Raw genomic sequence first — 26,955 nt, 5'->3', positions numbered from 1 at the left:
CACGGTCCCATCACTGCAGAGGGAAGTTGTCCAGTGCAATACAGGCAGCTTACTTTGCATTGAAAGCTATCTCCACCCATTTCGTCCGCCAGCTGGGCGATGTTCTCTAAATAGAGGAGCTGAAAATGATGTTTTATGGAAAGAAAAAGGCTGCAAAAGGCACTCCAATTTCAAGGCAAGGCATCCCAGAAGCCCCGTGTTCAAAAGACACCGAAAGGCTACAGCCCTAGCGACTTTTCATGAATGATATCTATGTTGCTCAGCGGAAGCCGTTTTCTCAAAAAAAATTTTTTTTTTGTCACGTACGTCGTTTGTTCCAGCGATTTCTTCGAGACCGCTAGGTGTATTTTGATCCCGTTGCGTTCCTCGATGAACAGCCGCGATCATGACACCTGGTTTTCCAGGTTTACTTTTTGTGAATTTTTTATTCAAATAGTCGTTCATGGTCTATATGCGCTCTGTACATTCACCTCTAAAAAACTGAGAACTAAAAAAATTTCTGTCGCAATACAAAAAAATCTGACTGTCACGACCTCGTCCATTCATTTTGGAATGCAAAGCACTTCGAACAAGTTTCCTATCGTGTTTTATAGGCCGCTCAAGCTCAGTACAAGGTGAACAGAAAGAAAATTTCATAAATATTAAAAAAATATTTAAAAAAAATTCATAAAAAATTTTCAAAGTATTACATTAAAACTTTTATGGTGCTATCACACGAGCATTTCCAGTTGCTGTGCCAATCGTCATCAAAATACGCAGAGAAATAAAAATTTTGATTTTTATTTATAAATAAAAAGTTTTCAAAATATTACTTTGAAATTTTTATGGTGCTCTCACACGAGCATTTCCAGTTGCTGTGCCACTTGTCATCAAAATACGCAGATAAATAAAAAAAGTTGATTTTTATTTATAAATAAGTTTTGAAAATATTACTTTGAAATTTTATGGTGCTATCACACAACCATTTCCAGTTGCTGTGCCAATTGTCATCAAAATACACAAAGAAATAAAAAAGTTTATTTTGAAAGCCACGTCCCCCTTTAATTATTCGATATTCGATTCGATATTCGAAGCTAGATATTCGTATTCGATTCATATTCGAAAAATTTGATATTCGCACACCCCTAATTAAAAGCGCACTTTGCGATGTTATGAAATCTCATTTTGTCATTGCCTTCCAAGTATCCACGCACAGTCCATTTTAGTTACCAGTAATCTACATTTTAGGTTTGAAGCAAGAGAACTCTCTCTCTCTCTCTCTCTCTCTATATATATATATATATATATATATATATATATATATATGTGTGTGTGTGTGTGTGTGTGTGTGTGTGTGTGTGTGTGTGTGTGTGTGTGTGTGTGTGTGTGTGTGTGTGTGTCTCTGTCTGTCTGCACAAGTTGGTGGAATAAAAACAATAGAGAACTATGGAATGTTTACCAACATTAAATCACAGCCGTTTATTGTTGCGGTCACGCCCTTTACCAGCAGGTCGTGGTGTGATCCATTCGTCTAACTATTAGTTGACCCTATATCGACGGTTGAGTTGCGCACTGGCACGGTCATCAAAAGTTCTCCCCCAAAAAAAGTGGCCTGCCTTGTTCGCAACCATTGCGCGGTCCACGTTGTTGTCGTTACTGTAAGTGCATGACACGGTTTTCTTTTTCTTTCACGGTCAGTACTTCCAGTAATTAATTACGGTTCCAGCTATAGTGGCAGAATTTATGACGGTAACATATGTTTTGGTATTTATATGATCTGAAACTTCAACTTATTTGCTGGCAAGGACACACACTACTCATTTCGCTGTTTCTATTTAGCCGTGCCCATAAAAAGGCAGGGAGTATATTTAATATTAAATATTTAGTGATAAGACTGTTTCTCGCTCAAATGCGTTTAAGCTAATGAAGCAAATAGAAAAAACACATATCAGTGAAAGCTTACCGTCGTCCAACCATGATTTACAACCGGTGTTTTTTTTTAACACAAGAGTGCTTCGAGTCCGGTATCGCCACGTAGGCAGGAAACAGCTGCTGCACTATTATACACGTGCCTTATCACATGGTAATTGCTGACTTCGTTTAATAGAAGAAGAAGTAGATAAGCATGGGCGAACTAATAATAATTTACTATCATGCGAACACGAACACGCAGTCCTCAGCCTGAATAAAATCTTCTGCAACGCGCTGATGGAAAGTGCAAGGGAGAGAGAAAAAGAGTGCTGATATTGTGTTCAAAAATAGTTAAATAAATCTTGATTGGCATAAACACATAATGAAGAACAGCATCAAGATTAAGGGGGCAAGAAAAAAAGGTACATCGTTTTTATAACGATGAATGACAACTGGCAGACAATTTTTTTACTTTTCGGCGGGGAATCTACTTTGCACCGTTAGGTCTTTTTAAAAGCTTATGCATGTAATGTGGGCTCGACGCGGGAAGTCGTTTGTCCGTATGTGACGTTTGCTGAACCAAACTTGCACCGCACACTAAATCTGTGTTAAAGGCGCTATGGCCGTCATACCAGGACATCTGCCTCCTTACATTTAGGGTCGTTCGTTTTCAGGTGTTATATTTTTTCAAAGTCGGGTGCTATTTTTAAACTTACAATCGGGGAGGGGTCTTTTTTTTTTAAGACCGTTCCAATATTCGGGTATTTTGGGGGGGTTGAATCTAGGGATGTGCTAAGTAATATACTCAGTTTAGTTTATCAGACGGTATCACGAGCTTCTTAACTTTAACGCGATAAAATTGGTGCTTGCGTCAGGCTGGCAGTCGGGGGACACCAGGGTTTTGTAGCAAATACTCTCCGAAATTTGGCGTTTGTTTGAAATTAATCGGTAACGATGACAGTAAACAGCCTTGATAACCTCCAATAAATGAAGCATCTTATTCACAAAAAGGTTGTCATCAATTTTTTACGCATTCTAGCTTACATTCATTATCACCTGCATGCGCGATATGTTGTCAGTCTCCATTCGAGACCTGTCCGATCGTTGAACGTATCTCAGCCCGGAGAAAGTTCTCTCGACATTACAGCTTCCATTCGCCAAGCACAACAACGTCAGTGCAGCATTAGCCAGCCTGGTGTAGCGATCGGTAGAGAGAGAGACATCAATATTGAGGCTTAAGCGGGTCTATGGGAGCGGCGTGGCCGTCGGTTTGAGGCCGGTGGCGACGTTATCAGCGCGGGTGACCAGAAGTATCTGGACCTCTGGGTCCGAGCTGCCCAGCGCTCCCTCCCACTCCTCTTCATTAACTATGAAGGGAAAGGGGTCTTGAGGCGCGATCGGTACAGTCATGCCAATACTCAATCAGTTCGAAAGCTGTGTTTGCAGGGCTTGCTTCCAGCATGTACAGTCGGGATCAATTTGAAGGTTATCGCGGGAGCGCCGACCGATCGAGGCGACAGTGCCGTTGCGTGATACTTTTTAGCATAAGCCACAACGAGATTATGCTACGTTTGCTTCTCCCTTGGCTGTTCCATGCAGTGCGTGCACTACCATCAGAAGCGATAACGGCCACGCTCGTTTCTTTTTTTCTTTATTCTTTCCTCCCGTCATCGATATACTTCCCACTGATACGCAGCCTTCCCAGGGCAACTATGTCGGCATGCCGGAGCATTCTATTATAAAAAAATTCTAATTTGCTTCTGCAATGCCGCAAATGTCGAGGTAATCAAATCGCCGAGAAACGAAGCGCGGATACGTCATCCAAAGAGGAATGAAGAAAAAGAATGTGGCACTCGGCCTTTGCAGAAGGGGGTGAGCAAATTCTATACAACAGCCAAGGGGTGAGGGAGGGTAACGTAATCTCGTCTTCGCCAATGAAAAAAAGTGCCACGGAACGGCGCTTTCGTCTTGCTTGGTCGGGGCTCCCGCGATAACCTTCAAATTGATCCTGACTACTGGCTAAAAACGGCCGACCGTGAGCGCGCAGTTGTGCAGCCCGCTTTTTTGAAATGGTATATTCGGGGAGAAATCGTGTTTAACCAGATTATCCTGAAACATCTTGGAGGTGTGAAAATCAGGTATAGTGGGCTTTTACCCGGATGAATTTGTGTATAGTAGTAAAGCCGACTCGGTATGCAGCGGTTCTCGGTATGCAGCGCTGCATCGGCATACAAGGGGTCTTACGGAGGTATCCAGCAGAAGGCCTTTGGGCCACCACACTTTGATGTAAGACTTACAGTGCCCCTAGCAAAAGTCTTCCGAGCAATTAATTAGTGATGTTGACTGTAAGGGCGCTGGGTGTATAACGCTTCATAGGGATACGTGAGGTTCTATGGAGGTAGGTAATATATAGAAGCCTATTGTCTTCATATTTTGATATGACCTATCGCATTTCTCCTAAAAAGGGCTTCCTTGTGAAGCAGCTATGCATAGAAGCGAAGCCGAGTCTAAGAAACTTTGTACAGATCTTTTTACAGATAGATGTGCATGGTGTCTTTAGAAATATTCACTAAAAGGCCCCTGTGCCTCCCCACTTCGGTATCACACTGCTTATATTGCGCCAAGAAAACTATCTTCCCAGAGACGCATGTGTGTAGTAGTAAAGCCGACTTTAAAGAGCCGCGGTGTGCCGCAGAGCGGCTTGTGCATTTATTCGACAATTCCCACTTGTGAGTTCCTGCCACTTCTTTTAAATAAACTGATTTCATTAGTGTATTCCCGTTTTCTCGTTCAAATTGGCAAAATTGTACTGACGGGTTTAAATTTTCGGCTGGGAAGTTCAAGCGCACGTTAGGGCACCAAGTTCACGGAGCTGCCACTAAACCAAGGCAAGACATCCTTCGCCTCCTACCCTTCCCCAACCATTGGGCAGTGGGAGGGCGCACTGACTAGCCCCGCCTGGGGTACCGGAAGACTGGGGTCTCTTGATCCCGAACAGCGGCCAGGTCTCACGGGTACTCGGAGTGAGGTACCCACAGGAGAAACGGCTCCAACCATTACCCCACCGTTGCTGAATAAATTTGCTTCTCCTTTTCCTCCTGTAAAAGTTAAGCCATGATAGTGCACTCTGCACGCAAGGAACACATAGCACAGGAACCATCGTGCTAATGGAGTGGCTACTAAGAGGCAGAACTAGAAGCAGGAAAGACGATTAATCCGGTGGCGGGAACGAAATTTAGGGCCAGAGAATGAGTTCGGGCATCGCAAGATAGGAGTGGTTGAAAGTCCAGGGGAGGGGCCTCTGTCTTGTCCAGCATAGGACCTAAGCATGATGATGATGATGATGATGATGATGATGATGATGATGATGAGGTAGATAGAGCTGCAAGGAGGTTTCGAAATACGTTCCCCCCTTGGGTTGTTTTTGGTTATAGTAAAGCGTGTACAAAATATGCACAAACATCCAACCAAATATTTTGAGTTCCCTACACGTAAACAACGAATTAATCCGATTAACCATAAAGTGCCTAGAGAAAAGGAAAGGACGTAAGCCTTGTGCGCGCTAAACCAAGACCCGCATGGCGCCGGGCGAACGTGCAATGTAGAACGACACCGAATTATTCATGCCAGCTGGTGCATTTCACCTTTGACAGGGCGTCGAAGTCGGTTACAAAAGGTCTTTCTAGGTTTGCGCTTTTGCATACGGCAAAACTACCCTGCCATACATGGAAACAAACATCAGACCTGGGCTTTAAACTACTGAGCCCTCTCTCTCTCTCTCTCTCTCTCTCTCTCTCTCTCTCTCTCTCTCTCTCTCACTCAGTTTTCGAGCCTCTCAAATGTCTCATGACTTCCTTTCCACAGCACGGCATTACGCCCATGCAAAAACTGGTTATAAAAAAGCTCGGCATTCGGACAACAGTACGACGCCCACCCGCAACAAGGCAGGCAGCACGGACATCTAACATGAGGGCAGACGCGAAGGCAAACAGTGGCTGCGCCGCTAAATTGAATCTTGCTCTTCCCCTCCCACCTGTTGCCCCAAGAATGCAGGTAAGAAACGAATCCTTGGTGGAGGCCGAGCACACGGAGTTCTCTACGAGGGCGAGGAATGGTTCGCAGGCTGGGCGTGGGTGGTCGACGCTTCCTGCTTGCAGACACAACACCGGTGTATGTCTTCCCTATGATTGCAATCTACGGTGGGCTGCCGACGTTGCACACTCACACTCACGCACACACGCACACACACAAACCCACACTCACGCACAAACACAGTGTTTATTTCCTACGTGTGTTAACTTAAAGCATGCCTCCCTGTTAAAATCACTCGCCCTTGCGTTCACTTTCCAATTACTTGCCAGTGTCCCTCGCGCATGCGTGGTGGGTGAATGTCTCCCGTTAAGTGTAAATTGTGAGAGTAAGAGCTTTTCGTTCCACCTTCATGATATTGTCAGCATCTTGTTTCTTCTGCTTTTCTTAGGGGCAGCATGTCACACGTTGGTTATCTGAGACTCCTAAGACGTCACGTTAGAGCAATTGGAAATTAATCACCCGGTGCAACGATATAATTCGCCTTAATACGCCGAACTGTTCAAGAAAACTACCTCTTTCCTTCATCTATAGGTATTCACGATTTTTTGTATCATTATTATTTACTTTCCTCCTCTGTTGCGCAGTTTATTTGCGCCTGCTTTGAAGCCCCAAACACTACGTAGATTTTTTTCTATCTGCAGAACAGTATACATGACAGAAATTCTTCATTCTTAGTTTAGAGCAAAATATTTGTTCGGGTTTTTGTGCAGTTTTCTGTGCCGTTAAGCGTCAGTAGGCCCGATATCGCGTGTTTGGGGAGCTTTTACAAATAGAATTACAGACGTATCAGTCTGTGAGCTACATGAACACTCGATAAGAACATTCGCACGGGGCTAACGTCCAAGATGTTATCGCCGCCATGTGTCTTGTTTGGACCCCACACACTGCCGTCTTCATGCCTTTTCACATGAAATATGTGCGTGAGTACCCAACCTACATGTCCCCAATTCCAACTATTGGGATATGTAGGTTGGGAAATACGTGCGTGTGTGCGATCACAGATTCGGAAAACAGCATGCACTTGACGGTATACTTTAGATGGAAGCCACGAGAGAGACCCGAGCTTCAAAACGGCAATCAATCATAATCAAACGAGCCCCGAGTGGTTGATGTTTTCTACGATTAACGGTGCTGATTTACATACGTGTTTTGCGAGATGTTATGAAGCCCAGGGGGCAGAAGGATAATTCCTCGCGGTTTGTATAGCCTGACTGAAACGCAAATAGGCCACACAAAAATGCATACGGTTATAAACGTATCTCGAAACGAAAAATTCATAGCGCATAAAAACAAGGACAGAGAAGAGGAGGAGTTTTTATGCGCTATGAATTTTTCGTCAAAGCATCACCAACTAGCCCAGAAATCCGTACTCGTATCTCGAAAGTCATGTGTTCTCCAAAAAACACAACTCTTCGAGACACATACCAACACATGGCCCAATACTCACGCGGGCTTAAAAATTGACAAAATACGTGAAACCCACGGTGAAAGAAATGTCAATTTATTTGTTATCTCAGTTCCTTCCTCCCTTGCATCCTTTCTCCGCGAGGAGGTTCATTTTGGCATTTAATGCAATCGATGACTTTCCACTGCCAATGTTTTATTATTATTAGGGTTGGCCATTCCCACGAGCCCAGTGCCCTCCGAGTGACCACTTTGAAACGAAGCTTTTCTTAATGAGGCTATATTGGCTACCGACACGCTGCAAGCATGCTTGAGAAATAAAAAAAAATTAGCAGTGGCTTAGCTCGGCTATGCCCGGATACACGTAGCGTGAGCTAAGGTTCAGCTGGCTATTCTTAGGTTTCCTGGTTGTCTAGGATTAGCTGATTATCATGCTTACTGCAGCTAAAACGATTTCAAATGTAATCCAATCCAATCCAATCCGGTCCTCAACAAAAATTTAATGTGTTTGTTTCTCAAAAATTTACAAACGGGGGAGGAGAAGGGGTTCACGCGCCGAAGCTATACCTGGGATATGAGGCACTGTAATGGAGTGCTCCGGATTATTTTGACCACCTTGGTATCTGCAAAATGTGCCGAAATCTCGACTATGAGGTGTTTTATTTTTCCTTCCCTTCAGAAGAACGGCCGCGTTAACACCTGGGCATTGGCCTTAGCAGCACAGCTCCTTATTCACTCAGCCAGCACCGTGGGTGTTCGTTTCGATCAATCGTTATATGTATAATTCGAAAATTAACACACGCGTCATCAAAATAAATACGAGGGAATCCAAAATAATTCATTACAACAACGCAAAAATCCGTGCCTTTTTGCGATTCAAGATATAATTGCGGTTCCACACTCCTCTTTAACTCTGGTTACGATAACGGGCAGAGCTCCGGCCTTGAACGGTTTGAGTGTTGGGGATACTTCCCTCAGCAAACACGTTCTTTGCTTATTTTTAGGAGGGCTGTCGGCTTGGAGTGGCCATTCGCTCCTATGCAGCCAAGGAGAGATCATTGACCTCGCACAAACGGCTGCAGCATAGGCAACGTTGGATGGTTTACTCCCGGTGGCGATCGAAACGTGCCTCAGCTACGGGCAAAAAAAAAAGCAAAAACAATACAACCCGCATGCCTGCGAGGTCTGCAGGAGCCCTCGTAGCGCCTTCCGCTTGTTTTTCTTGTACTTTGTCGCCCAGGCGCCTTCCTGACAGCTACAGCTGCTCGTGCAGATCCGTAATTAAGCGTCGGGCCAGTGCCGGGTGCTATAGCTCACCCCAGAAGGAACACACGACCAAGCCACGGCGTAACCCGTGCAATTAATATCGTTCGTGCCACCTGAAGCAATTGGCAATGGACCTCGAGTGTTTCGACCTCCTGCGAACCTCAAATCACTTTGGACGGCCCTGCGGCCATCTCGTGATGCTGCTAAGGTTTGGGTTTCGGCTGGGTGGCGTCACTTCAAACACAACGATGTATTCACTTAATTTTTTAATAGGCTACTAGACCCCGTCCCAACGCCGCTGCGTGAGCCGAAATGCCCCCGCCTTGCGGTAAAAGTCCATACGTCCCGCCACTAAATTATCTTGAACTCTACAATAAAGTCCTAAAAGTATATATTGCGGCATTTTTTTTTTTAGATGGGAAGGGTTGGTGCTGATATGCTTATAATGTTTTGACGGTGGGCGGTGACTGAGATTGGTGGCTAATAGCGAAGCAGTTAGCCGTCTCTTTGATTCGCAAAATTCACACTGTCAAGAACGTTTGCAGTTCAGCTGTACAAAGATATATATCATGACTGGATTTGCTGTGTCCGCGAACAGAAATCCCCGTGATCACGGGACATTCCATTTGTGTACAAGACCACGTATAGTTAGGACCCTCGAAGAGCTGCTCCGTGTCTATGAAGCGAAACGAATGGAACTGACAAGGCAATCGGATCAACAGCACACACTGTGAGCTAAAAACGGCCATAAAATCAAAGGTCCTTTCTAAAGAGAAAGATAATTAAAGCACCAAGCTTTCTGCCATGCAACCTGACTTAAAGACCCAAATTCAAACTGCTTCGACCCTGTCATAATCGCGCAGTCGGATAGACGTCGGCTTCATAACGCGAGGGACCCAGGGTTGATTCCGACCAAGGGAAGCGTTTTTTTTTAAGGCGTAGCATTCTTTGCCGAGTACACCCACAGCAATCACCGTGTAACGCACTACATTTCCACAAAAATGCCGATTAGGCGGAAGTAACACCTTTAACCGTCAAAATAGCATAAATAGAGGTAATCGGTCGGACATAATTTTGAGAACCCGAAAAATAAGAAGAAAAAAAAAGATTATTTTCTCAAAAATGATCTGACAAAACTAAAATTATGCATCTTATATATATCCCCCAATAACTGAATAATGTCACGTCACAAAGCCGAGTCCAGATGGAAGGGGGCTTTTAAAGATTGAAGAGCGGCGATCAGAACAGCTAGCAGCCGAAGACAAGAGAGAAGAACACCAGGCCGAGCCTCTCGCGCATAAAGCCGTGCAGCTGCTTGGCGGCGGCAGCAGCTTGCTGAAAGTGTGAGCCCCCCAATGCCATGTCGTCGTGGCAATAATAAACAAAAGCGTCAGCAAGAGAACGCTCAATAAAAAGCGAACCGTATAACGCCCTGCCTTTCCACAAAATAGAGATTTGGTGGAAGTAACAGCTTTAATCGTTGCAATATCGCAAATGGAGCTAATTTGTCGGACAGTATTCTGAAAACCCCAAAAATAAAAAAATAAAAAATACAATTATCCCAAAAATAACCCCACAAAACCAACGACAATTGGCGCAGCTTGAACTAGGGGTGCAAAGGTTGGAGAAACAGCAGAGCTGGTGGCCCCTCTCCCTTCGCCGGAGAGTCAGGTCCAGCGGTTGCACTTCACATGGATGTCCGAACTTGCCGCTGAAAGTTCTTCATGACTGGCGGGCCCGGATTGTTTCGCCCGCGAGCTTTCACATCTCTCAAAAAGTGGACCACGTTAGCACGCGCTCGAACCCGCGACAACCGGCTTAGCGAACTCGACGTCTGTAGCGCCAACTCGGCCTCTGTACTCTCCTTAAGGCTTCCTGCGTTTAGACTGGAGTTGGACCCGTCATTGTAGGTGGCGCGGTCAAGACATGAAAAGGCTGAGGTTGAGGACAGTGCAGTCCCTGTCAAGCTACGCGCCCTTCGAGTATGCCGATTCCAGCCCTCTTTCGCTCCTTAAACGCGTCTCCCCCTAATCAGTGATTCTCATCCGTCTAACCTTTCAGTTGCAACATCCGATCTGCCATCCTTCGGCCCGCAGCCGATTCGGAGACCACACAAGAGCAGGGCGCATCACGTGTACTACAAGCTAGCTGTTATCCATCATCGCACGGTTCCGCTACTTTACCAGCCCACGGCGGTGGCCCGAACGGCCCGTCAGCGGTCAGTGATCACGTCCGCGCATTATCGCGTTGAGGTGTCGATTATTCTGCTTGGCTGGGCTCTCTGATCGCTAGGCGCGTGGCCCAGTGCCTATGGCGTTCAGCATGGCACGTTTTAACTGTGAGCTGTGCTGACATTGAGAAAGAGGGCGAGAGAACGGGCACCTTGAAAAACTGCGCCGTCGGGAGCTAGCCTGCTGGTTTTATCACGCGGGTAGCTAAGACTATTCAGCGCGTGGTATTTACTATTGGGTAGAACGATCCTTTCGGTTCAGAAAAGGCAAATCAAGAGTTGGAAGTAATTAAATTCAGATACGCGTGAGATTTAGAAACCTTGGGAATTTTTAAAGTATTCCATTTTTTGTTGTACCGCATGCACGTTAGTACCAGACAATGAAATCGGGTAGCAAACGGCGCGTAGTAGGAATCAGACGCCGCTGAACACCGATTGGACCATGGAGGAAGAACCCTGTGTAAGGCGGATTGAGATGAACTAGAAAAAAGCGCAAAATAGCGTCGATGATGACGACGATGACGATGTTGCATTCGAGCTGGTGCTGGGCATCGCATCATCCGATGGTTCCCCATTGTGCCTCTCATGGCGGAGGTGCCAAAGCTCATTATCCCGCTTTCGAACCTCAGGATTTCCCCGACGTCGCTTGGCCGCTATCGTCTTGGCGAGACGAAATTGCGGATCCTCCCGACGAGCAGGCGCTGACGTGCCGCTGACGTGCAGGCGCTTGAGTGGGCGCTGGCGTGCCCACTCAAGCTGCCGTTGCTTAAAAGCAGCCTGGTCCTCCTGTGAACGAACCACACGCACTATGGTAGCCAATCCCACACTGCCAGACCATGCTGCTTTGGAGGTACGCACTACTTTGGTTGGGATTGTCCAATCAAAGAATTTATCACTAGAAAGCTTCGCGTTCAACCATCGTCGTGATTAAACTCAAAGACCAAACGACAACCTGAACGACTAAAATTTCGCATTTTCCCATCGTTGTGGTTAAACAAAGGGGTAGCTGATTTTTTTTTTTTTTTTTCACTTCACCCATGATCATTTATCATCATCGTCAGAGAAAGTTGGCTTTTCTGCAGGGCGTATTGGTGAACAACGGCATCAGTGAGAGCAAGAAAGCTTCGCTTTAAAATTACATCGGTTTATTTGTTTCATAGCAGTTTGTTTTATCACGCGGGGCCCAACAAACATCCGGTTCGCTTAACGCGAGACACCAAAAAAGAAGTCCGCGAGTAGCGAAGGTTTGTCTCGCATTCTTCTTTGCCGCGTTATACAACTCGTACATTCTACATGTCAAGGGCTCGGGGTAGAGAGAAAGAGGAATGCAAAAGAAAAAACTCAACGTGCTAAATCATATATAAGCGTCGCCTTCAGATGTGAAAGCGTATGCACACACACACACACACACACACACACACACACACAAAAAAACGCCAAGGTGAATTATTTTCAGCCGCAGTGCAATTTTCTTCATTCCAATTTACCAGCACGTCGTTTCTGTTCGAATGGCGCCCTTAATAATGTTGAGTGCAGCCGTTAGTTTCTCGCGGTAATCACGCGATACCGCGCCGCACCACGTGTTGAAAACATCCGACGATGATCGCCCTCGGTTAGTGCGAAGAACGGGCCATAACGAGGTACGCTGCTTAGACTGCTCCACGATTGAGAATCCCACCTACAAACGACGCAAACAAAACTCACAGCGCCGGGCCGCTTCTCTCCCTGTCTTCCCTCTCCCAGGAACGGGTGCTCCGCTTCCAGTGACAACCTCTCATTACCGACGACTCACGAAAGCAATACACAACGACGTCGTGGGGCAGAAGAAGAAACGAAGGAGAAAATCGCATACTTCTCGGGGTCGGACGATGCAAGAACTCGTGAAAGACCGAGCAGTGTAGTAATAGCGGGGCAATTTCTGTAATCGCAAAGCCCACTGCGGAAAGTGGCATTATCCCGCCGGTCTGGGTGTCCGAAGGGAGACTTCTTCGGCAGATGACAAACAGCTCGCGTACTTCTGTATCCACCGAAAGTTCACCCCGGCGCGGATGCGCGGTGGCACTTGTTTGAGTTCCATTACCCGTATTTAAACAATCTGTCTTTGCTGACCACGGAAGGGTATCAGCGCCTCTCGCTATAACGTTACGTGTGGGGCCACCGGCGAAGAATTGTCGGCTCCGGTGAGGAAGAAAAGAAAGAAGCGTTGCTACCGAGAGCGGTGTCATCACCCTTTTCCTGCTTACAACCCTTTTAATAGCACTGCCCACCAACGCTCCCCGTATAAAGAAGGATAATCGCTCTGGCTTTTATTCTTATGTTGCGACGGCGGCTTTAAAGGTGAAGACACTATAATAAGCACGCTTAACCGCAGGTATACCAGCAAGAAATACATATGCGTTTAATCGAAGCCTACACTTTAAAAAGATGCAATTTTATCGCGAAAAAAAAAAAGTAGAGCTCAGTGCCCAACCTTGGGGGCGTCACGTGCTCAACCGCTGCTTACGTTGATTGATCCTTAGTGAGCGAGGTGGGCGTACATCTGGCCTAATTTTGCGGAACTTTAATGGTGTGTCTTCGGGGTAGTCCGTTCTCGCGGATGAATGAAGCGCGCTCTAGTGAACGATCGGCTGAATGATTAAAGTCTAGTGCTCTGTTATTCACGTCTGGTGACACCGCGATTATTGCAGTAGGCAGTTTGGAATTTAAAAACTAATGCCCCTTCGTCTAACGTCAACGATGATTGAAACGCTCAGCTTTTTCGTGAGGGATTCGTTCGCTGTCGTTGGGGTTGTAGAGGTTCACATAGTTTTGGTGCCGAGGCGATCGCCATCAATGAGACCAAGGTAGCTTCGATTTAAATCCAAACTGCTTCGGCCGTGTCGGAATGGCGCGATCGGATAGACGTCGGCTTCATAACGCGAGAGACACTGTGTCGATTCCAATCACGGGGAGCGTTTTTTTTTTTCTTGAGGCACTTGATGTGCCTTCGCTTATCATCATCAGCGTCGTCGTTTTGTGAAACCCATCGTGTAAAGTTGGCTCTCCCACAGGGCGTTATTGTGACGGGATGGTCGCCATCAGTGAGGCATGAAAGGTTCATTTTTTTTAAATCAGCTGCATATCATACGCAGCAGCATACCTGATCAGCTGCATATGATACGAGCTGCGCTATAGGGCAGTTAACGCACAAAAAAACAAAAGATAGTAGTTCATATCGTCATACATCATTCATATCTACCTTCAAAACAAAGGTGCCTTCGGGGCGGACATTGCGCATGTGTAAAACTCTACGTGCTCAAATAACGAAGGCGCGGTGTGAGAACGAAAAATTCTGGGTGTTGTCCTCCACTATGTTACGAGTTACAGAAAAGAAAGGCTGCGATGACAAATCGTCTGGGAATATTGTAACAGGTCGAACGATGATTCCAAACGTCATGTATCAACTGTGCCTGTGTTTGGGGATGCAAACCCGCTTTTCTGCATCCGCGCGGAAGAGGTGGCAACGGCTTGCGATGCGCTCGCTGTTCCAGCCCCTTCCTCACTGTTTTTTGACTAACCGACAGTAAATCTGTTCTTGCCAACACTGCCCCCTACCCCTTCCCTCGACCCAGCTAGGAGTCGTGATATAGCCGACGTTTGGTTTATTCATGCGCGCCGGAAGTGGTCTCAGCAGGAAATGTAGGTTTAGGTAGGTGAGGGCAAAAACACTGTATATTGCGGAAAACATGAAAATACCCGGTTTTTTGGCGACTTCATTTCAATAACGACGCCTGTTGATAGCGGAGGGGATGACTTGAGCTTCAAAAAACAGCGTTTTGGTCAGCAAATATAGGCCATGTTATGAAGTACCATTTCGTGAGGCCAACCTGAACCATAAGAGGGCCTCAACCTCATTCTATGAAGTGACGTTTAGGTGAAGGCAGGGTGAAAGAGTGAGGCCGTTGCTTTTGACGTCAGCATGAGCTGGCACGTTCGAGGTTGGGTGAGGTCGACGCTGGAGCTGTGGTTCAAGTGATGTCCATGCACGATCGTCACGCTTTCGAATCAGTGTGAATAGTATTCCATCGACTTGCAGTTTCTATTGTTTAGAGATTTTGACCTTCCCGTCATTTGAGGAATTGTGTAAGGTGCCGATAGAGATAAGGACAAGCCCGCTGATTTTTTTTTTTCATGTCGGGACTCGCTATTATGGTTTGCAGCTTTTATCACGCGTAGCAAAATCAACCACTTCTTTAAAAATAACGCCCTTCAAACATGTGTCATAAAACTTCCAATATTTGTGTATGACATTAAATTTTCTGTTCATTTCAAACAACACATATTGATGCTCCGAAAGGCTACATATTTACTTATACTTTCTCTAGATGCAGAACTTATCGCTTTCGTTTTAGTTTTCGAGAGACTGCATCAGTTTTAACAATTATGTACAGCCCTAAAGATCTCAGCAAGAGGCATGAAAATGCCTTTCCTTTAACTTTTGTGGCTGTACACCAGGCAAGCTATTCCTAATTATCCATCGTTACGCCAAAATAGCAACATTTGGAGGTGCAAAAAACGCTTTTCTCCTTCGGAGCAAGCTTCGAATTACTTGAAATCAGCTAACACTATTCTGTGCCTGAAGGTCAAGGAGGTTGAGTTTGAGATGACGCTGATAGCATCGTGAGGTGAGGTCTTTAATGTTAAGCCGGTGTTAAGATTAGCGCGGCGGACCACACCTTCAATGGTGAGGCGGAGTTTAAGGCGAAGTCGGAAAAGCGAGTTTGAGGTGGGGCCAAAGATAGTGAAGTAATTTGCCTATCTCGGGTCACAGTGGTTTGTAATAGCATGCCCCCATGGTTTTTAGTGACCTAATTGCGTTGTTGTATCTTTGAACAAAACAGTGTTGTTCACATGCCTTCAGTGACGATACCCTCAGCCTTTGTTTCATTCGGTCAAGCTTCGCCCGAATATAAGCAATGTTGTCGAACACCTAGAAGGTTCGGCAAAACGCACAAGAAATGTTCCCCCCAAAATTTTGCGGAAATACATTTAGCGGGTTAGATGTAATTACCCATGGAGAATGTAAGCGCCGCAATGCAAGGTATAAAGTTTCATGCCTATTCACACTCGTAAAGTGTACGACGTCTTCGACGCTTAACAGCACGAGCGACCAATTTGTCTGCTTAAGTTAGAGGGGGGGGGGGGGGGGGGGATAGTGTTTGAGGGGAAGTTAGCGATAAGGAGAGTATAATACGACGGCTATATTTACTATGCTCAAAATACTTTATGTTAACTTGAGGTCTGTGCCAAGGTTAAAGTTAAGGCCTCGTCACTTAATTTCCCACCTCTACAGGTAGTCCCTACATCATGGATTGCAAGGTGCACGAGATGACCAGGAATCACTCACGCCACGAAAGGAGAGAATCATAGCAGTGATTTTAGGGGTGAAACCCCTTAGGGGCTCGGGCTGCCGGCGTCTCATGTCGCCGTCGTAACCGTCGTCTCATGTAGTCACGGTACCAAAACACCGGGACACTCGTTCGCGCCTCGTGCTAGAACGTAACGCGTACTAAAAAAACATCGGGATACTCGTTCACGCCTCGCGCTGGAACGCTTCGTGCTTCAAAGACACGAGACTTTTACAGCAAAGTATACCTCTATCCCCTTCCCCCCCCCCCCCCCCCCACGGTTTCAGCTCCGTTTGTAAAAACGCGAAGGCGTCAAAAATACACTTATACAGTGCATGCATCGCCCCTCCGCAGGTTTCACGTTAGCGCAGATGGCCCGGGATTTTTTATTGGACACGCAGTGGTCCTGTTCATGAATGTTGACAACGACCAGCCAAAACCAAAAAGCATAATTCAATTGAAATACAAAGAATCCTTGCGTATAGGAGCTCCGTTGTGTGCTCGGCTTCTTTCGCGAGTCGGCAAACAGTCGGCACATAGGACAGCGGGGCCACGCAGACGACTGCGCGGTCCTCCGCACACATGTGCCGCTGTTTCGCTTGCCGGCAGGTCAGGGAGAAGAGGTTCCACGTGCTGCGCGCGAACGGAGCGTCTCTTGCCACGCGCGCTTGCGCACTAGCCGCGCCAGCGCAGCGCTCGAGGGTGCCGAGGAGAACTGCCGTGGAGGCGCCCAGTCAGTCGCGCGCCGGCAGCGGTGAGCGCTGTTCGGTTTCCAGTTTGGTAGCGGCCGCCGGGCTTACCGAGTGCTGTTCGCGAGGGGGCGGTTCTGCGAGGCGGCGCGTGTTGTTACGCTACGCTGCCACCAGCTCCCTACACGGCTGTGACATATCGTCGGGACTCGCGAAGACTTAGTGCGATCGTGCGAGAGTTTCGCTTTGGCGTTATACGCGGAGATTTGTGTCTGTGGCTGTGCGCGCGAGTGATTCTTCTTTGGTCAGCATCTGCAAAGATTTGTGCAGGGTGGCAGCTAGCAACCAAAAAAAGGGGGCGTGACCAGTGGTGTGGGGATATTTAGTGGATTCCGGTCGGGTGTATTTCGAGCGGTTTGTGGTTTCCCTCTCATCCACGTTCCGAAACAACATTTTTTTTAATTATTATTTCACGAGATAGAATGTGCCGTGCTGGCTTTCGTTTTTTTATTGCTGTTGTGCACGCAGATTCTGGTGTAGAATTATTGTAGTCGATGCTTAAGCTTTCAAAAAACAATAAAATAGTAGTGTCAAGCACTTTGTGAACTTGACTAAGGGGGTTGTTAAGTGCACTTGACGGGCTCGGAACAGCGGTATCTGCATGGCACAGCATTGAGCTATTTCCCGCATGCTCTGCTGCCTACTTGACAGTCACTCTGCTGCTTTTTAAATGACTAACCTGACGTTAATTTTTTGTCACTGACTCTGCCTCCAGGAGTTCAAACTTTGCGAGCTAAGTGGCCTCGTCAAAAAAATATTTCGGGAGATTTCCCGATTTGTAAATACAGCAGCGCATTCCGTGTTTGCGAGATGAAGAAGTATTCGTGTAAATTCTTGATTGGTTCAATTATTTTTGCACAAGTGTTTTAACGGTGACGCTACAACTTACGAAAACCGTATTCAAAAATAGCACCCTGCAAATGGTAACCGCGATAATGAATGTCATATCGCTTTGATATTGTGCCGATCTGCGCGTATGCAAAATGCAAGTAAGGAAAGAATGTCATGGTCTTTCAAGACGCGGCGGCACTTAGAGGTGGGAGTTATCTTCAATTTCGAGTAAGTTTTTCAGCGTGTTCTGGCATAATGCCCTCGTGTCTCAGAAAGGATGCTTACTAGGCCGAAATGTTGTTTGATCGAAATTGTTCCGGTTGTCGCTCGTCGCGTCGTACGTTGATGATACTCTCCTGTACGAAAGAGAACTTAACACAACATCATCGTGCCATTCTGGGTCAGTCTTCGTTCGGCGGGATCGCATCGCTTGCGTGGCTCTGTCTTGGCTTTCCGCAACATGCACTTAACGACAGTGATCTGTGGCGGTGTTTGGAAATACTATCCTTAAGCCTTCATTTGAGCACTTTGAGTGACGTTTCAGATGTTCATCAAGAAAGGCTTATCGAAGAAATGTGCACAACGGCATCAAACGTTACAAAGTCAGTAATAATGCCTGCTACCACCTAGTATAACCAATATATTTTTGCTTCGCTAGAGCGGTATATGAGTCATTTCCTTCAGCCCACGGCGTTTTAGATGTTCTCTTAGAATGAGTGCCATTTATTTATGTATTTATTCATATGATTATTTATTTAAAATATTTAATATCACACTCCATTTAATATTTAGTGTTACCACCGGCGTCTTTTCGACTTCCGCTGGTCGTGCAGAATAAAACAGCAGAGATATCAGTAAAAGAGGTATAAAAGGCATTTTAAAGCATGGATGGGAAGTAGGATATGTGCTCACGTTAAATTCAGCCATATTAAAACGCAGTAAAAATGTCGATGAGCCATCCAACGTCTCGCTCTCAGACCTAAAAGATAAAAAGAGAAACGCAGAAGATTTATTGAGGATAAAATCATTTTATACTCCTGGCAGGTTGGGGTTGTAGGCTGCAAATGCCTCGTGTGTCATTCCGCGAATACTCTGAAATGTCTGTAATACCCTCCGTCATACGCTCTTGAGGTTTACTTGCCTTATAGCATTCGGAAGCTCTGCGAGAAACACGCGAAACGCAGCAGAAGGGAGATATTTATGACGGGTGACCGATCAGTACTTTTTCTCCTTTTACACGAGCTGCGGTGGGAGTGAAGTACCGCACTGAAAAGTAAAAAGGAGTCTCTAAGTTATCCTGAGTGCAGTGATCGACGTGATCCACATTGTCAACACGGAACTCTTCCCTGCCTCATCGCTCAAACTCGGATGAGAGCGCGGAGGAGCTAGCCAGTGTCGTGGAAAAACACGTCGACGCGTATGGATCGGTTTCGGTGACTGGTGTCATTTGTGTGCTCGAGCGTGTCGACATCGCCTCTCGACATCGTCAACCGTGTGTGCCAACATTCTTAAATGACGAACGGTACATCGCTCCAGACATACACAAACGAAACACGGACGCTATTCTGCTGCTGGCCGACCATCGGATGTTTCGCCGGACTCAACGGAAAATGCGGTCTGAACATATCGCGGCCTAAATGAATCGCGAGGGTGTCTTTCCGTGCCTGTGAATGCGTGAAGCCAGGGATACAGACAGCATGGCAACCGCGTTGTCGCCCGCATCGAAGTCCGTCGTCGCACCGTCGGATTCAACGGTGGCAGCGGCGCCACAGCCGAGGTCATCGCTGTCCGACGAAATACAAGCGGACGCGGAACCCGCCGATGAAGTCGGGGCCGATGGAGAGGCGCCCGGCCAGGACTGCCGGCAGCAGAGGCAGCCGCAGCAGCAGCAGCGAAGGCCCGGCAGCGTCGCTCGCCCGGACAGGCCCGCGTCGCGGGTCGAACCGCAGCTGTCGAAAGCCGAGCAGAAGATCGCGGCCACCATCCGGCAGCACTACTACCCGGAGGGAGGCTGGGGCTGGGTGGTCTGCGCATGCGTGGGCCTCGTCAACTTCCTCACCTGGGGATTCCAGCTCAACTACGGAGTCATGCACGCCGCGGTCGTCCAGCAGTTCGGCGAGGAGCACGAGATGGACGCACGTGAGTAACAATGCGCGTTCCTCGGCTCTTCTCCCGAGAATGGTGTCCATATAGAACCGCGATATGAAAGCGATTGGCTCGAGTTATGCGGGACTGTAAACTAAACTGCAGAGAGCGAATCTGTCATTTACAGATTCTCACGCTTAGCCAGACACATCACAGAACTGCAGGCACGTGTATTTATACACACACTCAGGAACTTGTTTTTGCGATCTTATGGGGGAAATTTCCTGAGGATTGAGAAATAGACCCCCAAAAGATGATAACAAAAACAAAATGTCAACAGAAAATTAACAGAAAACACAAAAAGAGACAAAATAAACACCAGCATTCCAAGCCGAATGTTAAAACATGCACGCCCATTTAAGGCAAGGCGTGGGGGACTGCAAATAAAATGTACAAGTAACACCTCACAGACTCGTGCGCACGAACACAATATGATGTCTGTGTTGAAGCTCGAAGGAAAGCCATCTTGTCAAATTAAATGCGTATTCTTAGTTGAGCGCGTTCTCGCGTGCTTCCGCCTCGCTGCGCAAGTTGTATCTTTTTTTGAGAAGTGAATGCGCGAAATGTGTTCTCATCCAGCGTGGGATTTGTTTCTGCTTTTATACTCTGCAAAAAAGAATCCAGTACGAAACACGAAAATTATTTTTAAGATGCTTGCTAATACGGCTTACGCGAAAATTCTCCTCTCAACACTCCAGGCTTCAGTAATTGCTAAAAGCTCGCGAAAAGCTTCAATGCCCTTGTTTTTCTCGGTGTTACAATAGCGCGCTGCAAAAAGTGATAGTAAGGTAAGCAGCTTAATTATGCCCCATAATTATTGCCATGCCTTAATGCCCCGTAATCCACTTATTATTCTCCCTTAATTTCACTCTGTTTTTATCAAGTTCCTTTTCTCAGCAAATATCACAATTCTCTTTAGGTGTAATCGAGTGCAACTCGAGCTGATGCCCGAGCCACGTATCAGCTTAGAAGGAGAAACAAGGTAGAGTCACTGAGGTGCCCAATACATGGATAGTTATTATACACGAAAAAGAAACCGTACCGTAGTAATAACCAACAGCCATTCAAAATTATTTGCTGTTTCACAATGTAGAGTTTTAGAATTAGATTTTTTTCTTCAGTAGTACGTCTGGTAAACAATTGAAAATTTCTTGTCAAGGCAATCACAAACGCCGGCAAAGTCGCCGGGAAGAATCATAAAATTCTTGGAAAACAAGATTGGCTGCTGCTGCTCTTACTGACGCCATGTCATCATTTTTTTATGTACATTCATCTAGGCGGTCTTTTGTGCTTGGCGATGTGGTTTATATCCGTATAATTGATGCCGCAACAGAGCAAAACATCGGACACTAATAATTATAGAGGTGGCTGCCTGACACAGACAGTATCATAATTTTCGAAAGAACTGATAAGCAGGAGTGCGGGAGCATAGCATTTCCGTCCGTTACATACCCACCTGCCCAGTGAAGTTATAGATCTTCGGCGGTTTCTGGAATTATTTAATTCATAATTTATTTCTGAATTTTACGTGTCATATAATGGTTTTTCCCCATCAGCAAGAAAGAATGTGTAAGTTCTCAAACTTTGGTGTTCTGAAATTAAAATTTCCAATGTATCTTTTTTTATTGCTTGTATGAGTGGTATTTCTTCTGCAACGATCTATCTATACGCTCGTTTTAAACGCTCCCTAACTAAGGTTTTTTTTTCCTAGGAAGAATCTCATCGCTTTCTTGAAATGGGTTTTGTATGTTTTTGAGTAACTCTAACCTGGCAAAAACAGGTTAGAAAACAGCGCATAAGTCTGACAGAGATAAATAATACCGGAACTATAATGAAGATTTGAGATTTTCGTGTGTTTCCTATTCTGGCTCTTTATACGTACACGCGCACTCGATTGGGAAATCATGCAGTAGGAACTGGCTGTATTAGGGACGATCAAGAGCGACCATTACCTCCAAGGATCATTAGATAAAATTTGAATACTTTCGCCACTGCCACATCGTTCGGGGTAGCGGAAGAGAAGATCTGCGGAAGCTATCACGCGCGTATCTCTCTTAAACATACAAGTAACGACGAGCAAGAAAGAGAAACTCTAACTACGCAAATTCTGTCATATCTCAAACAGCTTCAGATGCCCTCGAGGGAAAATTCGCGCATGGCGTTATATCAAACAAGGTACAAAAAAAAAATAGTCCTTCATGGTGAATCCAGCAGGCCTTAATGCGAGTTAAGTTACTCTGATGTTGCCAACTTTTTGCGGCCGATTTTTCACGACCACACGCGCCATTTGGAAAGAGACGTCGACGATCTCCTTTTGAAACTACCGATAAACGCCGCTGCGTGGTTTGGAATATTAGCTACAGCCTTTCTGGAGCCTGGCGTTCGCTTCATGCAGCTGCATGCTATGCGTCTCGTCATTGATTTTCTTGCCTCTTCCGTGGTTGCTCGCGCATTTTCTGCCGGTGGTCTCGTTCCCTTGACGTCTCCTCCTCACTCTAGCTGGTATCGTTCTCATAGATCCTCTTATAATTATTTTATAACTGGAGCATAATGTTCTTCCGTATCCAGAAGCTGTAAATCTAGACGTACATTTCAGTAGAAGAGCCGAAGAATATACCACTTAAAAAGTCGGACAACTCGCCAAGTAGAAAAATCAGCGCCGTTCGTGGCGCCTGCGTGTCTGCCCTGCTTGTTCTCTCAAGCCTGCATGCCTCGCGATCGACTCTTACTTATCGTTCACTGATTTTTTCCTAGATTCACCGGCCTCCACTTTTGCCTACAGCGCACGGCAAGCATCGATCACGGACAGATTGCACCGTCCACTTCATAATCTCATAACAAACGCGCCGAGGTACGGCAACCGTGAACAGCAAAAGACGCCTTCGTTCCTCGCTTAACCCTGCTTGCTTCAGGCGGCATCACTTTCATTTCGCCTTTTCTTTTTCCTTTTTTACTAGCCTCATCCCTGTAAGCACGCTCAAAAGTTTCTCGGATCGTCATGCTCCTCGCCAGAGGAATTTCATTATTGATATCGGAGCCGTAAACGCGTTTTGAACGCCTGACTTTGCTTTTTTTTTTCCTTTTAATCTTTTATGTGGTGGCGTCGAAGAGTTCTGAAAGTTTAAGCAGTCCCAGGCCGCCACAGGCTCGCCTCTTTATATGAAGCAAGCAGGCACGCTGGTGCGTATAATTTTTTTCCAGCATCGTTGAGCTAATAACGAGAGAGTTTGCGCCGCCCTGAACGAAAGCTCGCAGGAAAATTGCGCCAAGCCGAAGCCGTTGTGCGGATTCCGAGTTCTCGCGGTTCATTTCCGGAGTCACTTTCCCGCTAGTGGGGCCTCGTAGCGCTGTTCTATTGTCTTTTAAAGACGATAGTCTTTCTTGGGCTACTTAAACCCAGAAATTTTGGTCTGTCTGTATGTCTGTATGTCTGTGTGTCTGTCCGTCTGTCTGTCTGTGACTCGATTCAGCCACCCGGCCAAAGCAAAACAATGCCTGCGCAATAGTCTTATATAGTCACAGCTAAATCTACCCGTCTATGCCCGGTGTAACGTTCATACTTGTCAACATTGTTGAAGAAGGACAAGACATTACGCAAATATGAGACAACAAATCAATACAGAAGTGATATTTGCAGTGTTCTTTTATAAAAAAATCAAACATGCTTGACTTTTGCGAAATTAACTCCGAAATCAACTGCAGAAAAAGAATTCACTCCGCCGTCGCCTGCTGTCGCCCGCGCCACTATAGCTTCTGGCGCCATTTTAAGAAATCAACCGGCAACAGTTACGCAAGGCTCCACTAGGTAGGTTCCACGTTCTGCTTGCAACGCACGTGGAGTAGGGAAACGCGGTTCTACAAACGTTGAAGTAGGGCGCCTCGATTAACGAGGGTCTTCGCCGTACGGCAGCGTTCGCATCGAGACAGCCGGTTTTGGAGCAGTGGAACGCGGGAAATTTAAAATGATTTAAGCAAACCTTTGGCGTCTTTACCTTGGGAGGAGCGCGACGCAAGAGGAACAACATGAGAGGTGTGCGGGAAAGCGAAGGGAGGCATTTACGTCGCAAAAGCAGATAAAGACTATCGTCTTTTGACGACATTTGCAACGAAAGGAGCAGATACGCGGCCAATTTTTTTATATATTGAACCCACGCTCGTTGCGCGTATGAGAAAGGTGTCTGAAAAAGGAAGGCACTCGAGTTGTGGCCTAAAAGTGGGTAGTACGTGCGTCCTATTTCGCCGTCCTTTACATACTTCGTCGTCCTTTACTGCTGCGTGGGAAGAATACAACGCCATAGAAAGGACACAGAAAATGGAGTATGCGTCAGTAATGTACATCACTTGCTAGCGATAAAATTCTGTTCAAGATGCGTTTTTGAACTGACCGTCTGTTAAGTCTCGAGGAATCTATTTGTTTCGATTTTGAAACGATTAGCGTTGATATTAGTCACCGACAGTGTGTAATTGCGCGACAGTAGCTTCCAGACTTTCATCAAACAAAGCCCAAGCCCAACGTTTGACTTTACACTACTTCAGCAAAATTCATTTCAACTGAATCGTTTTATTTCACGTAAATATTTGCCTTATTTAGGACCCGTCCGTTAAAATGACCCTTGAATAATTCTTGATGCGGTACAAATTTCCACATGGCAGACGCCGGCATGCCTTCACATCCGGTTAGCGGTGGAGGGATTAGGAGAGCTTTTGACGATCGCGGGTCACCACAGCACGTGTTCGCCCAAACACGGGCCCGCAACGCGCTTTCTTCGCCAAAGCTGTCCAAGACTTTGCAACCTCCTCCTTTGATCTCGCATTGATCCCAGCACCGAGATCGACCACTGCGAGGCACTTTCGGCTCGCTACAGACAGCCGCGCGCGAGCCGCAGGCCACGTGAGTGATGGACTTCTCCCCTCCTGTATCGGTGGCCATTAGTTTCGGCCCATTCTTCGCAGCCCCTTCTCGGCTGCCTCTTTCGCCTGCTCTCCTCATCGTCACTAAGGAGTCCCATCGGCTCCATTACCTACTGTCTACAAAGTACCTTCTTCGGCTGCTCGTTCGATTCCCAGTCTTCCCCTGCAGCGCGTGTCACCGGCTCCTCTGGCGTCGCCGCGTAACGTATGCCCGTCTTTCGTCTTCCTTCCACGTCGCCCCTCCTCCTCCCTTCCGTCTTCATCCGACCGCACATTAGTCAGAGGACGGGGAGGCCGATCCGATGAAGGGAAACCCGCGCGAACTTCGCCGGGCTCGCGCCGAGAGGGGACGACCACGAGAACCGAAGGGCTGATTCGAGCCGGCAGACGACCGCACCACCCAAGAAAGAGTTCGGCAATGGCAGCTAGCAGGGAGTCCAGATGACGGCGCCAGATCGGACAGGGCCGCTCCGTGGGACCATTAACAACTCCTGCTGGCCTGTGCGTGTACAGCTATAACTGGCCACTCTTTATTTCTTGGCGGATGGGAAGACCTCCCGGCTTCATTAGCGGGCGAACTGATTTCGTTGATCACGAGCGGGCCTTTTCATTGCGAGCCGTGACACTGCATCGCGTGCTGCTGCTGCGGTGCGGGTTTTAGTGTTTGACCATCGACGGGGACTTAAGCGGAGTAACGAGTGGCCCTCCCGTGCGCGGCAACTAGCTTGGGCTTTCTGTTTGTTGCCCGCCGCCGCTCCGCTGCCGTGTCTACGGCATATCTGGTCACGATGTGGCATGGTTACTAAACAAAAGGAATGACAAGCAACATCCACTGAAACTCGTTTTCTCCACATAAAGTATTGTTTGATCCTAAATTAATTAAAGGGAGCCAGTGAGTGAGACTACATGATACAGCTTTGTGAGAAACGAGAGGGATCACAGAATGGAACTGCCTACTCCACTCATATGCAAATACTTCTCTCGTCCCGTTTCTCAGGAACGTTAGCGGAAGTGGGGTTACTCACCCCTGTCTCTTATGAGGAGAGGTGCTATTCTCATTCACACTAACAAAAGACTGTTAACTGAGGTATAGACAAAGCTTGCGAGCAACACATATCTATTGCTTTGCGCTGTATCGTCAGTGATGAATGGTCAAGCTCCGGTTACTTAAAAGAGTGACGCGTCAGGATGCATGATGTACTCCGAAATATTTCCTTGGAAGCAGGCCCACACAGACACTAACCATTTAAAATATCACTGTACTCTTCGGCTTTTAATCCCACCTACCTTGTGGTTTACAATCCACCATGTCTCTCGTTATGAACGGGGTCTCATTCTTCGTTCACCCTGAGGCTCTTAATATTCTTTATTTTAATGTGCAAGCATTCTTGTCCGAGTGTCTCGCAGCACCAACCGTGTAACACCCCCTGCGTCTGCCCAAGAATGCGTACCTGGGAAGGTTTACACATTGAATCCTTATAGCAGTGCAAATAGAGGTGACATGGTTTAAGAATTTTTTAGAAACTAAAATAAAAAGTGGAAAACTGCAGAAATAACAAATGGACTAAATAGCTAAAAAATGTCTATCGCATTCACCGCCCTCGCAGGACGAATCCAAAAGTAAAAAAAGCCCCTAAAAAACAAACAGAAGCACGAATAAAGAAATTGTGATATAGCACCAACCTTGTAATTACCTGTATCTGCACAAGAATGGACAACTGGCGAAGTTAGCCCTTTTAGCAGTTTTAATACTGTAAATACACATTAGTTGTCAAAGAAAATAAACTTCAAATGAGGACACGCCACGTAGGATTTCTTAAGCCTTAGTAAATACTCAGAATATATGAAAAAAGTTTGTTTTATTCCTTAATAATATTATTTGTTGCCATATTATAGCAGTGTAGCAACATCCTACGATTCTCCATTCACAACTTCCATAAAGGCTGCGTGAAACAGGTGGCGTCGTTTTTCCGTTGATGTTTGTGGTTCGTGAGACATCAAGCGCAGTAAAAGCAATGCAATGATAGGTCGCTTAAACTTGAATCGCTTC

The 26,955-nt window shown here is 46.4% G+C and overlaps 1 protein-coding gene across 1 annotated transcript in view; it reads left to right on the top strand.

Annotated features, from left to right (window-relative positions):
• Positions 1-16,966: 16,966 nt before the first annotated feature.
• The window catches only part of LOC144153076 (monocarboxylate transporter 11-like), a 128,213-nt gene continuing 118,224 nt past the window's right edge, over positions 16,967-26,955 (top strand). The window contains exon 1 of the mRNA XM_077684721.1: positions 16,967-19,988. Coding sequence (XP_077540847.1) covers positions 19,520-19,988 — 469 coding nt within the window. The 5' untranslated portion in view covers positions 16,967-19,519. The remainder of the gene's footprint in view (positions 19,989-26,955) is intronic.

This window comes from Haemaphysalis longicornis, unplaced genomic scaffold (assembly GCF_048455015.1).
Source record: "Haemaphysalis longicornis isolate Haplotype H1 unplaced genomic scaffold, Haemaphysalis longicornis Haplotype H1 scaffold_9, whole genome shotgun sequence".
NCBI lineage: Eukaryota > Metazoa > Arthropoda > Arachnida > Ixodida > Ixodidae > Haemaphysalis > Haemaphysalis longicornis.
Note: the sequence above shows the minus strand (reverse complement) of the source record. Positions and strands in the feature narration are given on the sequence as shown.